At 37.7% G+C, this 14653-nt stretch overlaps 1 protein-coding gene across 1 annotated transcript; it reads left to right on the plus strand.

Moving 5' to 3' along the window:
* The first annotated feature begins 4486 nt into the window (after positions 1 to 4486).
* LOC150094240 (uncharacterized) lies at positions 4487 to 7622 on the plus strand. Its single transcript, XM_090411883.1, has 2 exons — positions 4487 to 4539; positions 7213 to 7622. Exons 1-2 carry the CDS (start codon positions 4500 to 4502, stop codon positions 7605 to 7607), a joined length of 435 nt encoding a protein of 144 aa, XP_090268009.1. The 5' UTR covers positions 4487 to 4499; the 3' UTR covers positions 7608 to 7622.
* The last annotated feature ends 7031 nt before the right edge of the window (positions 7623 to 14653 follow it).

The raw sequence follows: 14653 nt of genomic DNA on the forward strand, positions 1-14653 counted from the left end.
TAATCATTCGTTGTAACCTCGTTTCTTTTTGATGAATTCTGGATTTTAATCCACTTATTTTAAGAATTCTTCCTGAAATTTTGATGATTCCGTTTTGTGATGATATAGGAATGTATGGAACTTAAGCCGTGAAATGAGGTGTCTCTTCTCTGGCCATTAAAATTGTTGAGCCAATGCTGAAGACATCCACTCAGCCATATTAAAGCGGTTCCTTTTCAGTATATTAAAGATTAAGGCAAATCAAATAAGCCCTCCCGCAAAGGATAATATAGTATCGTCCTATTTATCATCTTAGACCATTAAATACAATAAACTATGGACAGTCTTTGCCTTAAGTTTTTCGCCTCTGAGAAGGTAACTTGAATTTAGTTAAATTTAGAAACTAAAGTTCTGTTTGCGAGAAATGCATACTTTTAAGATAAATATTTTAAATGTAATTTTACAATTGCATGAAGTAAAGAGTTGAAATGTTCCATGACAATGAGATTTTATTGATTCATTAAAAAAGGTGATACAGAGTTAAATGGATCTGGAAGTGTTTACAATCTTAATGGAATCTTGGTTACAGAATCTTTCCAGACCATCCCAAAAGATGAATTACATCATGGGTTCAGAATTCGGCTCCACATCCATTTCGAACATGTCGACCTCAGCTGAGAACTCCAACTGTTTTTTCATTTTGGGGTCATCTGGTACACCTTTGACAGTGTCAGTTTGGGTGCACACATTCAAAGCCTTGGTATTGTTTTCGACCAATTTGAAGATCCCATTTGATGCATTTCCTGGAAAGTCAGGTTGTGGGTCTGAAGATCTCGGGTTTGGTGCTGTAATCTTGCCATCTTCTGGATTAAGATCTTGAAATATTTCTTTTCCTTCAGTTTTCTTCTTTTTGGCAGGTGGTGGTCCTCGATTTTGAGACACTGCTGTAGCTCCATCCTCCTCTGCAGTATCTCGATCCGCCGGTGGATCGAGGTAAAATATCGATGGGGGTTCTAGGTAAAGAAAAATAAGGTCATTGAAGTTTGTCCTTAAGTAGTAATGAGTCATGTTTCTTCGATTTCAGAACTATTGAATTAGTCAATTATAGGAGATTTCGTTGACTACAGAACGATCAAATTAATCAGGCAAACTGGTGCTAGTGATTTGAAGTATCATGGTTGAAGTGGTCGATACGAATATTCTAGTTTGTTGGCGGACAATTCTTTGCACCTAATAGAGGACATTATATATGAAAGCATTTTAAATGCAAAAATAAACTTCTCGTAGAATAGCATTAGTTAAGATTTAGCTAGTAACACTGAAGTCTCTCAAAACAATTCAAATTGATTGCAATCAAGAAGTATTCTTTATGGGAAGAAGTACGAATTTAAATAGTACCATTCTAATTGAAATGTCAGCATAGCATATTCCCGTTTTCTTTGAAAAAAAAAAATTCCACAGTAGTGAAGATCTGAAAGTAAGCATTGGATATGGAGCGATATGAGTAGATTTAAACGCTGAAAAATCTTGTCTGCAAGTCTAGCAAGAAAGAATCTTAGGGGTGCTACTTCGGGGGGGGGGGGACGTTCATGCCAGGATAAATATTTCTAGGATTAAAAAAAAAAAAAAGAATCACGAACCGACGGAAAAATTAGCATTCATGAAAGACCAATTACTGAGACTCCTACACTGGAAGATCTAAGCCTACAATACATTTGATTTAAAGAAATAAAATAACGCAAATCTCGAGAACTTTTCTAGCCAGGAAAAAAAAAAGTTTGTGAACAGAATTAGTTAAATGAATGTAAAAATTATTCTGATGCGAAGTTTATGTCGCATTAAACCATTTAACGAAATTACCAAAACCGTTAACTAAACGGGACAGTTTACGTCAATATAACATTCACTGTTAAAGTGTCTAGAATTCTGCAGCCTGAATAAAATTCAATTCAGTATAATCCAGTTTTGAAATAACCATGGCCAACAAAAGCATAGCCAAAGTCTGTGTGAAAAAAGGAACTTGGCATATCGAAAACAGTCATTCGCCCAATTTTGTGAAATAGGGATTTCGCACACCAAGTAAAAAACCATCCAAGAATCAATGTTCGGCTGTACTAAAGATTCGTACTTCGAGTACGTATATTTCGAAGTAATAATTTAAATAAGCTTTTCGAAATGAAATTTTCCGACGACGTAAGAATTTCTACAGCAGATATAAATATAGAAGCACTAACAAGGTAGAAGCATGTTTTCAATAATGTACATTATATTTGCATTGAAGGCGCGTGTAAACTTGGATTGGATGCAGATGAGTCTCGATGTTGCGAGTTCTATTTTATCTGTTAAAGTTCCAGAAAAAGATCGTGGCGCAGGTTTATACTCACTGTATTAGCTGTTATACTTTAACATTTCAAATCTGGGACAACATAATCGCGAGTTTATCCCATTGGGAAAAGAGCACACGTTGTACAGGAGCCTTTTCACCTCGAGGAAAATTATAGCTTACTTGGAACTTTAAGCAATGTAAGAAATCAACGTTTGACTTTAGGTAATGGGATTTGTATGGAGATAAGTAGTCATGGCTTCATATTTGACCTAAAAAGCGGTTGTGGTCATGTTTAGATTTGTCTTATTACGAAAAAAAAAGTATTGTACATGTTCAGCAATTACTATTGAACTTTTTTTTTTCTTTTGACGTTACCACTCAAGAAAGCATTACACTTAAGCTTTGCATTGAATGTTACGATTTCAGAGAGGTTAGTTCCCTTATAAATAGGGAACATCTCTGTTCACCGCTAATAATTCATCATCTTCCTTACCAGAACTAGTTATCACAAGGAAATTGACTAAAACACCGCAGACTTTCTAGAACATGAACTATATCAGCGCTATATCACACTGGCAAAGCCAGTATAATTTAATAGAACTGATGCCACCAACGGAGATTTAAAAAAAAAAGAAAAGTTTATTACACAAATGGTCATAATAAATGCAAATTATTAACTTACTATACTTATCGTAGTTATCATAAAACTCATCATCAAATACCAACTCCATATTATTATCCATATTTAAAAGATGACAATGATTATGAAATTAAACTGAGAATGAAAAAATCGTAAAAAAAATTGAGATGAATTTTAAAAAAGGTGAAATAAAAGAGATAGGTGGAGAAAAAAAATAGACTTATATAATGCTAGGAAATAAACTATTTTGATGTCGAGAGTAATTGTTCCAAACTTTTTTGAATTTTTGCCATAAATGGTATTTAGGGGGTGTGGGGAAAACTAACGTCATGTTTTCTTTTTCTATATTCAGCGATAGGGGAGGTAGTTTTAAGATCTAATTTAGTCACACAATTAGATCTGAAGAGACATTTGTCTTATGTGGATTCGACTCGATACTCATGGAGTGTTCGACAACTAGTTCGCAGGGTGGAAATGAATAATTTTCTCTGTAGGAGTTTTATAATGGATTCCAATGATTCGTGTAAAACGATGTAGATCCATTTCGTTAGTTAGAATAGTTGTTGCGGTTATAATTCTATGAGGACAATATTTTATGTGTCTATTAATAATATGTTCTATAGCTGGTTTGTCTACTTTTCCTTAAGAAAAAAAAAATTGTTACCGTAGTGTTACACGGATTATATCATTGTCATTTGAAAGGCCCTTAAGAAGTTTCTCTCATCCTGGATGAGAGAAACTTCTTAAGGGCCTTTTCATTGGAAATTCATTTCCAATGAAAATGACACCTCCTTAGTCTCCGTAGCTCAGTCGGAATCGACGATGCCCTTTGTGGAAACAGATGGGTTCGACTCCAGTCCAGAACGCAAAAGAAAATCTATATAAGAACTTTACAACTAAAAGCGGGTTAGTCTCAAATGGATGCGGTGGGTTTTCATCCCAGAAAGTTAGCTTTTTTTCATCTGGCAAATTTTTTCATAGCTTAGTTGCTTCGTCAGTAATCCCAAAAAGCATATTCGCTTTATTTCTCAATGACTTTCGTACCACAGATGATATCTGTGGTCTTCGAAATCTATTGTTGCTACCATATTCACAAGTTACGAATATTAATCAAGACTTCGTGTTTTGTATGCCTGTTCTGCAAACTGATTGTCTATTGGATATATTTTAAAAGAAATTAATGGCGACCATTTCACGCTCATTAGTTTGCGATATTTGTGTGACAAAAACGAAATGCTGTTTACTTCAAGAAGAATCGGAACCTAAACTCAAAACCCAAACTCTATAGTTGCGATATCTAGAATGGTTCGGGATACAAAACGCAGAAGTAGTATCACTTCCCTCCCCGCTTCAACACTTAACGTAAAGCTTTAAGTATTTTTCCCTCCACCTCTTCTTCAGCCGTTTTTTTAAAGGCTATTCTCAACGTGTTACTCTCGAATCAGATCTCATTAAACTTTTAGTTAAACATTATATAACATCCCACTTTAACAGCATAAGTACGTTTTTTTAACATTTAGATTTTAACATAACACCTCTAATCCCCCAGTATTAATGGCCAATACTCCAACTAAGGAAGACATGGAGGTAGAGCGTAAGTACTGAGAATGTGTCTAGAGCTGTTAAGCATGCAGAATTGTTTCTAGAAACATCGTAATGTTAAGGTATTCAAAATTTTTACATTTACAACGATATGGCCTGTTCTTTCGAGAACCCTCGATTGTGGATGCTTATTACATTCTTGATTTAAAGATTATTTGATTCTTGTATGATCGTTGTTGGAGTGCCCGTCAGATGAAATGTTGCAAGTCGACTAGATGAGATTATCTGCAATTCAACTTGTGTGGTTTTTACTATTGGATTAGTATTTATGAAAAGTGGAAAGGGTATAAAAGACGAAACTAATGGAGTTTTTTTAGCGTAGTGCAAAGGCTCGTATATCGTTTACAATTAAAGTTGACTTTTAGTTTTGCTGACGCTTTGACAAAGAGAATTTGAATGTCCTAAATGGGGGGGGTCTTCTTAGAAATGAAATTGTGTAAATCGATAATCTTACACTGTGACTACTTTGTTTTTAGAAACAAAGTACGAGTGGACTTTAATTCATATTAGCTAACGGGCTGGTACAAGTCTTGTTGCAAGCCTAAATTTGGCTGCGAATCGGAATTCAGCTTCCAATCCGTCTTTATTTAATTCTGTATCATGCTATTGGTTCTGTAGTCCTACAAATAACCAAAACCGCATGTTATTTGAGTTGTTTAAGATCGATGGAATCGTTGCTACTTCCACACGGAACTGTTTGAATAAAACGCACGGGATTTAAAAATCGGAAGAATAACAAGTTAGTAACTTCTAATTTCTCGGAGATTTAATAGAGGCTTTCTCCCCCCCCCCCCCCGCGCAGCTTATTTTTTTAGCTGCAACTGCCTCGCCGAACTTCGTTGGTAGTGTAGGATTCTTAGCCACACTGTTCCCACTCTCCGTAAATGTAAAGATGCAAATCTCAAGGTAGTGCACATAACCGAGGCTTAAGAAAAAGGAATTAAACATAAATCATCCTTAGGTATTGATGTTCCCTGTGCATAGTCGTGTGATAGTGCACGAAGGAAAACAAATGCATTTACAGTAGCGATCTGCACAGATCATGGTTCTACTGCAGGTTAGATCGCGCTTGTGAGGACTGCCTGATTTCGAAGTTTAAAGGGCAAGCCATTGGAATCTTTTTCCAAGATTAAAAGAACTCGGAATTTAGTCAGAATAGTATTGCAATGATCCCTAAAGATTAAATCCTTTTCTTAATGAAAAGAAGGAACTGTGATTAGAGAACTTGTTTGATATAAGGAAGTGGTAAGTTTTTTCTCACAAACTTGTATTCGATCCCTCCACCCAGCAGAAAACAGTTGAAGACACTAAACAAACTTACTTTCTTGGTTGTAATTCCAAACTACGCAGGGAACAGTAGTTCATTCTACTAATCAATTTGGAAGGGTTGTCGCCAAAAAGGCTTGCTAAGTATTCTTACCTTGTAACTGATCATATCCATCAACGTGTTCATACTAGCTTTAAGTAGCTTGCCTTAATTGCCGACATTTCTGTTATGCACTTAGCATTGCTAACTTCTGTCCTGCTGGCATAGCGCATGTTAATTGAGGGAATCGCATTAAGAATTATTATAGATGGGCATCCTAATAGAACGTTGAGTGATAAATAATAGGAATATTTCTTTACCTTCTAAGCTTAAGTAGGCTTGAAAACTGAATTTGAAAAAAACAATTCTGCAGTACGAACTTGCCTCATTAGTTCAATTCCATACTATTTGAATTGCCCAAGTAATCAATGTTTAAAAGCTGCAGTTACTCCTAAGATAGTGGTAGGTATCCATGCCAGTTGTAAGGGATCTTTTTAATAAATTTCAAAAACCAGGATGAATTTTCCTGTTGGAATACGTATCACCTCTTTCTCAGATTCAAAATTCAACAGTAAAATACCACGTTCTGTAAGAACGTCTATATAACACAAGTAAAAACTTGTTTTCTGCCCATGATCTAATAACATCAATTTGCTTATCAAAAAACAGTACTTTTATTCTTAATGTTTTATAATCCTTGTACATCTGATAACAAGGATTGCTTAAGCAACGTTTCATAAATTAACACCTCGTGAATTAATATTTCGAAAAAGGCAGAAGCAGCACCTATTGTACTAAAGTTATTTTGGACATTGGTATTAGGAATCTTGAATGTTGAACCATCCTAACTGGTTTCGATCTTTTCATCTTGTAAACAAAAACGTAGACAAATTTCTCAAACAGTAATAAACTTTATTCTGGCTTGGTGGGATGTGCATGACTCGGCTACGGATTCAATTGGAATTATTTTTATTGCCAAAATGATTCCAGTTGACAGTCGGCATTTTACAAATTGTACAACGGCTGGATGAATCTGGTATTTTGAATCTGTTAAACTGGTCTCATTCGAACCATCTGTAGTGGCAAAATTAGGCCAAACAATTGCCTAATGTGATGTTCTTCATGTACGGTAGTTATCGTTACTGTACATGTTAATCTAACTCTCTACAGCATAGCAACTTTCTCAAACCAGTCAGTCTGTTCAAGACTGAAAATTAGTTCTGTTAAAATTTCTTTATCATCGGAGGGTAGGGAAGGGTTAGACAGGGGAAAAAGTTTTTTTTTAGTTGCAGTACATTGTCTTTAATATTTAAAAACATGTTTAATATTTAACGTCTTGTCCTTATTTTTGTTTTACAGATCCTCCGAAGATATTTTACACGTATGCCCATGCCGAAGATCCTCAGAATGAAGACTGTCCTATGGAATCATCAGGAGAGCATTCCACTTCCAACAGTGGACAGAAGGGCGATGGTAAACATTTTCTCACAGACCAGGCTCCAGAATACAAAAGTGAGAATCTCGTCATCCCTGGTGACGAAGCAAACTGCAGCTTTCCAAGCGAGCTGATTGCTGATGCTCCATCTGACATTGAAGTGGATGAGAAGGCATGCATGAAAGTTAAGCACCCATCAGGCAGCTCCTTTGAGGAAGTGGAAATGACTGATAGTTCGTCTTCATCTTCCGTGGACATTCTCCTTGGCGTAGAAGACGAACCAATTTCTCCATATGTGAAACTGGATATGAAAAAGTAAATGGATCTGCTACCACAGTACAGGATTGGACCCTAATAACTTCAATGTCTTAATATTTTAATTTTTTAAGTCATGATTTTAATGGATCAATAAATATTTGGGCATATTATGTTGTCTTTAATTTGTGAAATATACAACTGCTAAAGCACCAACGGCCTCAGTCTAAATGGAATCGGAGCGAAATGTCCACAATCGATTAAAGCATTTCAAACTTCTTAAACGAAGTCAAATTTCCCGAGCAACATGGAGAACAAGAACACATGCGGTTGTCAACAAAAGAATGTTTTCCGTTGCTATTGTAAGATTGAATATCCCTAAAAATGTTTAATCTTTGAACCTAAATTGCCTTTTTTCCCCGTGTTTAAACTGAGTAAAGTTAGATCCACCCTAAACTGTTATAACTATCTTTAGGTGTACACTAATTCGCAAAATGAGAATTTAGGTTCGTCCAAGCTTTCTTTGGTGAAAACTTAAACATACGCTACCAGTAGTGCTATGTTATTATCAGACCACTTCGGATAATGATGCAATCGAAGGGCCGAAAGTAAATTTTAAAAAAAATCACTTGAATGCCAGAGTCAACTATTAGCAAGTGAGAACCTCACTTAAAGCATTTACTAAAAAAAAATGCAGCTCAGCTCTATCCCCCCCCCTCCCCCCCAAAAGGGAAAAAATCCGGATGCAAATTGTCTTAACATGTTATGCTATAATTTCCATTTGAAATTGTATAAACGAGATTATTGGCTAAAATATGTACAAAGTATATTTTACATAACTAAGACACTAGATAAGAACAGATCTGTCAAACGTCCTGCAGACTACAGAGATGAGTATACTGTCATACAAGTAAATTGTCTGTATACTGATGCTAGAAGCATCAGACAGGAATAGAGTTGCTTAGTTAACATATTGGGACCTCATTGTAAGCATTACTGGGACCTTTGCTATAAGAAGCAAACGTACGTACTAACTGGTATCGAGTGCAAAGAGTTCAGTATTTTTAGGAGGCATGGAGAGGAGGGGGTGGGGATGCTGCAAAATGCTATTAGATGACTTGAATCTAGTTAGAGTTGAAACCCATGGCCGCAATATTAGTAACCATTTTTCATGTAGCAGTGAGTTTGAAGCAATCTCGTATGAGGTGAGTCTAGCAAGTGCAAGTCAAATACAGTGGTGATGTTGCAGACCTGATGGATCGGTTGGTAGTGACAAATGCATTACCAAAGAAAGATGGGTGAGAAACGAACAAACATAATGGGGACATTAATTATACATTGATTGGGTAGCTGTGAAATCTCGTGAAGAATGCAACAATTTATTAAGCTGTTGTGAGAAAACTTCCTCAAGATCAGTGTTCGATCTGATTATAACAGAAGATTTTAGAACTGTAACTCTTCTGCCTCTATTTGATGGCAGTCATCTAGTATCAACTTGAAGTGGATACATGAATGGTCCGTTCAGAAAAGTTCATGCTGGACTACAAAGCAAGAAATTATGATCACCTGTGGAATATGCTGGCTTCGGGGGGTAGCATTTGTTGAATGGGAAGGAATATGAACAGTACATGGAAGAATAAATAGATTACGCATCCCTTTCACTGCTATTCTATTTATTAATCCTAAGATTCGTATGAAAACGATATGGAGGGAATACTGTGTGTATAAGGATGATTTCCGTTATGAAAATTATAAGCTGCAGACCACAAGTCACAACTGTTTGGAAAGCTGAGTATGAAAAACTGGCTCAGCAAGCTAAATACAATCCAAGAGAATTCTATTGGATTGTATTTAGCATAATTGCAGAAGAAATGCAACTTATTTATTCGTATGGGAAGTCCAACTGTCTCGTACGAGTGATTAAGCCCTCGTAATTGAGGAATTATATATTTTATGAATGTAGATCCGTGTGTTCACGGTACGGGGTTGCCTCTTCTGAGGGACTAAAGTTTCTGGGTGAAAATAAATCTCCATATGAGACTGACTAACTCATCTTTAGTCAAAAGAGACCAGATAAAGGTTCCTCGCATCATGGACGGGAATCGAAACCAGATCTTTCGGACCAAAGGGCTTCGTATATATATATATATACCAACTGATATAATTTGAATTTCAGAACAGGGAAGATTCTACAGGAGTGGAAAGAATGTATGATAATCACGTAGCACAAGGGTGGTACAATGACTGATGTATCCGACTATCGAACCTATTAGCATATCTCTGGGTGGTGAAGATTTTGGAAAAATTGGTTAGGGCTCCATTCAGAAATGGGTTGGCAGAGAAACTATACTTTGCATGGGTTTACTAATAAAAAAAAAATCAGCTAACGCCTTTTTATTTCCGTATATACAGGGAGTAGGCGAGGCAGTTTTTTAGCCCTATCTAACTTTTTGGAGACTGCGTGGGCAGTTCAATCTCCACTGGTACCCAATCAGAGATAGCTGGCCCAAGGCTCTCACTAATTAAGCAGCACGCAGGGAAGAGAGACAGCTCTACAGGTACCGCCATCTCGTGGTCCCTAATCCTAACACTCGTATTTTTAATGTCTGAAATAATGTGGGTTCTACGGTCGATTTTCTTGAGTTTACGGGACGTAAAACCCGAGTTTCCGAGAGAAAAAAAACCCGCTTGCTCGTGCAAGCGGGTTTTTTCTCCCGGAAAAGCGTGCAAACGAGATCAACTAACTAGGGAACCAGTCGAAAAAATGTTTAGAAAAATTTCCTCTAGTCGCCAACTAGACTCGAAATCAGGTCTTCCTTCGTGCGGCTAAGCGCCGTGGTGGGCAAACGCCACACCCACTGAGCTACACGCGCTTTTGGGTTTACTAAGGTAATGAAATTAAAGTAAGGTACAGAAATAAAAAATTGTTGCATAAATTGGAGAATATGGGATTGTATTATATTATATATAAACTATTGGCATGGATAAGAAGATTGCTGACTGTCAAATATCAAAGTGGTATACGCGGGATCTGTCTGCAAGGTTTAAGGGTGGCTCGGGGTTACATCACTTAGATGGCTGATCCCACGCCTGCGGTTGTCAAGATTCGCGCAGTTAGAACTATCTTCTTCCCCCATCTGCAGAGAGGCTTTCTATAGCTCATTCATACAAGACTTTAGGCGGCCTGAAGGCTGGTCCCATTATCAAGGTACTTTAATCAAGTCAGCACCCGCAGAACACAAGAGATGGGTATCTCTGTTGCACTGTTCTGTAGATGGTGCTCCTTTAAAAGAGTCATATCTGGTGCCTTCCCAGCATGATTGGGGGTAAGGGATGGCACCAGACTCCTCCCTGGATTCGAGTATATTGACTATCAGGACGAGGATCAATGCCCTGCCTACTCGATCCCGCACAGCTCGAGGGGTAGTGACGACTCCAACTGTAGGGCTGGCTGCCACTACAGTGAGACATTGCCTCATATAGCCCAGTTTTGCTTCCGCACGCATGGGGTCCGTGTACGAAGGCATGATGCCATGGTCTTCATTCTAAACAACCACTATAAGAACAAAGGTTGGGAGACTGATGTGGGACCACATTATTATAGGATCTCCGCGGATTTGCGTAAGCCAGACTTAGTGATTAAAAGAGATGACGTTTGGGTTGTTGATGCACAGGTGGTGGGAATAGGGCGCCCTATAGCCATAAGTAAACTATTATAAAAATAACCAAGATCTAGTTAGTAAGATACGTACGGGAGGAGCATGGAGCAACTCCGAGGTTTACTAGCGCCATCATCTCTTTACATGGCGTATGGAGTGCAGATAGTTATGACTTAAAACAGCTTGGACTTACGCAGAAGGATATAAAAATTCTTTCCTTGAGGGCCCTACAGACCACACTGGTTGCATAGTATTGCCCCAGCAGGGGAGCGCCGGCCATATGTGCAATGTGTGAGACGCACACAGGCGCCAGAATAGTAAAGACGCCAAAGAGGATGAAATACTTTTAAAAAAAACGTTTTTTTTTTTAAGTGATTTTTATTGGAGGGAGAAATAGGGGCGCCAACTAAAGTTTTGCACACAGGCGCAGGACACTACTGGCGAGCCCCTGGTCACCAGAGAATGACTACAATGATAACTAGAAACAGCCATAGGGTGAAACACTTGTACAAAGACCAATTAAAAAAAAAAAGTGGTGTACCGCAAGGATCAGTCCTTGGTCCGTTGTTATTCAATCTGTATATTAATGATCTTGGTAAGGATTTGACAGGCGACGTACATCTTTGCTGATGATGCAAAGATAGGAAGAGTAATCATCAGGAGTGCTACTAAAATATGCAGTACTCGCAGAATGATTTGAATAGGCTGGAATTGTGGGCGTAGGGAAAATGGATGATGTCAGTAAATGAAAAGTCATGCACTTTTGTGATATACAATGTCATATATATGTTTTGGTGGGATATGTCACAAGAAACTGATCAGGTTAGTGATCTTAGTTTTAGACTGGAAGTTGAAGTTCAAGGGCTATATATATATATATATATATATATAGCAAAGACTGCAGAGAATAATTGCAATGCTGAAACGAACCTTGGCATTTAAAAATGAAATCATTTTTGCCTCTTAACAAGGCCTTGATAAGACCTCACTTGGACTATTGCGCGCATGTATGGTCTCCTGGTTTCTATACCGATTCTGATAGTGTCAAAAGTGATATCAGAATTGTGGAATACTGATTAAGATAGATTGGGAATTTGTAGACTGCACACAAGCCAACAGGAGGGATGATATTGATGTTTGAGATTTACAAACGTCTGAAGGGGATCATACAGGATTTCAGTAGATGGAATTTCATTTTATTGAGGGTGGAGAAAGGACTTGAAATTGAGAATGCTGTCAGGAAGGGGGGGCGGCTAGATTTTTCTCTCAGAGGGTGGTGCGCGATTGTAATGGATTGCCATTGGATGTTGAGTGCAAGCAGTGCGAATGAATTCAAGAATAAGTATGATAATACTTTACTCACGATGCATTTATCATAGATACCTGAAAGTGCCTCTGCAACCAGTCGTGAGTTTCGAATAAAAGACCTGGATTTGAATTCTACCTTGATTTGGATCTGAAAGACACTTTAAGGGTTTCAGTTGGACTCAGTTTTTATTCATAGGAACGTCAAATCTGCTAAGTTGTTTTAAGCCCCAACATCTTTGTAATTCTAACGAATGGTTGTGATTAAACTATGTTCTGCTTTTTGTATTGGCGGAGTATTGTACTGCATATTTTGATCTTGCAATACTGTCTACATATTCAGAAATTTCATCTGTGGGATCAATTTAGTCTCAAGTATTTAATAATGAAATTACTTAGCTTTGTCCAGGTGATCTCGTTTTCAGCCTGGATATTATATTCTTATTCACAAATGTTTTAGATGAAATACTTAACTTTCTCAAGCAAGAATTTCAGGCAGATATTGTCAGCGTAGTTGACTGTCATTCATTCTGGCTACTTCATATTTTAAAATAACCTTGACTAACAAAGTGAGAGCACACGTAAGTAGGTAGTTTTCTTTCATATTTATGGTACCGATGTGTTGATGTTTTTGCGATTTGGCATGGGTCCTGTACACACTACAAAAAAAAGATCAACGCCCTTTACCATCGTAACTCTTCAGTTAAAAGAGAATAAAAAAGCAATCTGATGGAATCTACTAATGCTTCATCTCTCTCAAGAAATCACATCAATCAAGTACACCTTCCTAATAGTTTTACCGAATCATGTCGACAAGATAGTTTCCTTGTCACCGCCTCTCATCGAAATAGCGATAAGTGGTCCGTCTTGTGACCATTCCTTATGTTAAAGGTGTCTCGGAAGATATAACTAAACTACTTAGATCTGTTTGCGTACAAATGTTCTCCCGTCATATGAACAAAATATCTATTTTTCTAGATTCGGCTAAAGTTCCTTTAGCCCACCCTGGGAGTGTATCAGGTTCCTTGCCAGTGGGGATCATCGCATCTTGGCCAAACAGGCAAATCTGCAGCTGTGATGAGCATCTAGACTACATTAAGTTCTATGAGCCAGAGCAATTGGAACTCATTAAGTTCTATGAGCCAGAGCAATTGGAACTCATTAAGTTCTATGAGCCAGAGCAATTGGAACTCATTAAGTTCTATGAGCCAGAGCAATTGGAACTCATTAAGTTCTATGAGCCAGAGCAATTGGAACTCATTAAGTTCTATGAGCCAGAGCAATTGGAACTCATTAAGTTCTATGAGCCAGAGCAATTGGAACTCATTAAGTTCTATGAGCCAGAGCAATTGGAACTCATTAAGTTCTATGAGCCAGAGCAATTGGAACTCATTAAGTTCTATGAGCCAGAGCAATTGGAACTCATTAAGTTCTATGAGCCAGAGCAATTGGAACTCATTAAGTTCTATGAGCCAGAGCAATTGGAACTCATTAAGTTCTATGAGCCAGAGCAATTGGAACTCATTAAGTTCTATGAGCCAGAGCAATTGGAACTCATTAAGTTCTATGAGCCAGAGCAATTGGAACTCATTAAGTTCTATGAGCCAGAGCAATTGGAACTCATTAAGTTCTATGAGCCAGAGCAATTGGAACTCATTAAGTTCTATGAGCCAGAGCAATTGGAACTCATTAAGTTCTATGAGCCAGAGCAATTGGAACTCATTAAGTTCTATGAGCCAGAGCAATTGGAACTCATTAAGTTCTATGAGCCAGAGCAATTGGAACTCATTAAGTTCTATGAGCCAGAGCAATTGGAACTCATTAAGTTCTATGAGCCAGAGCAATTGGAACTCATTAAGTTCTATGAGCCAGAGCAATTGGAACTCATTAAGTTCTATGAGCCAGAGCAATTGGAACTCATTAAGTTCTATGAGCCAGAGCAATTGGAACTCATTAAGTTCTATGAGCCAGAGCAATTGGAACTCATTAAGTTCTATGAGCCAGAGCAATTGGAACTCATTAAGTTCTATGAGCCAGAGCAATTGGAACTTGCCGAGCACGCTATCACCACCAGCCACCGAGTACTTTGGAAGAAAATTACACTTCTTCGTGAAAGTAATCACTTGGAACATTTCTACAAAGATTG

Source organism: Typopeltis vanoorti, chromosome 22 (genome assembly GCF_054136105.1).
Source record: "Typopeltis vanoorti isolate ZY-2024b chromosome 22, IOZ_Tvanoo_1.0, whole genome shotgun sequence".
Classification (NCBI taxonomy): Eukaryota; Metazoa; Arthropoda; class Arachnida; order Uropygi; family Thelyphonidae; genus Typopeltis; species Typopeltis vanoorti.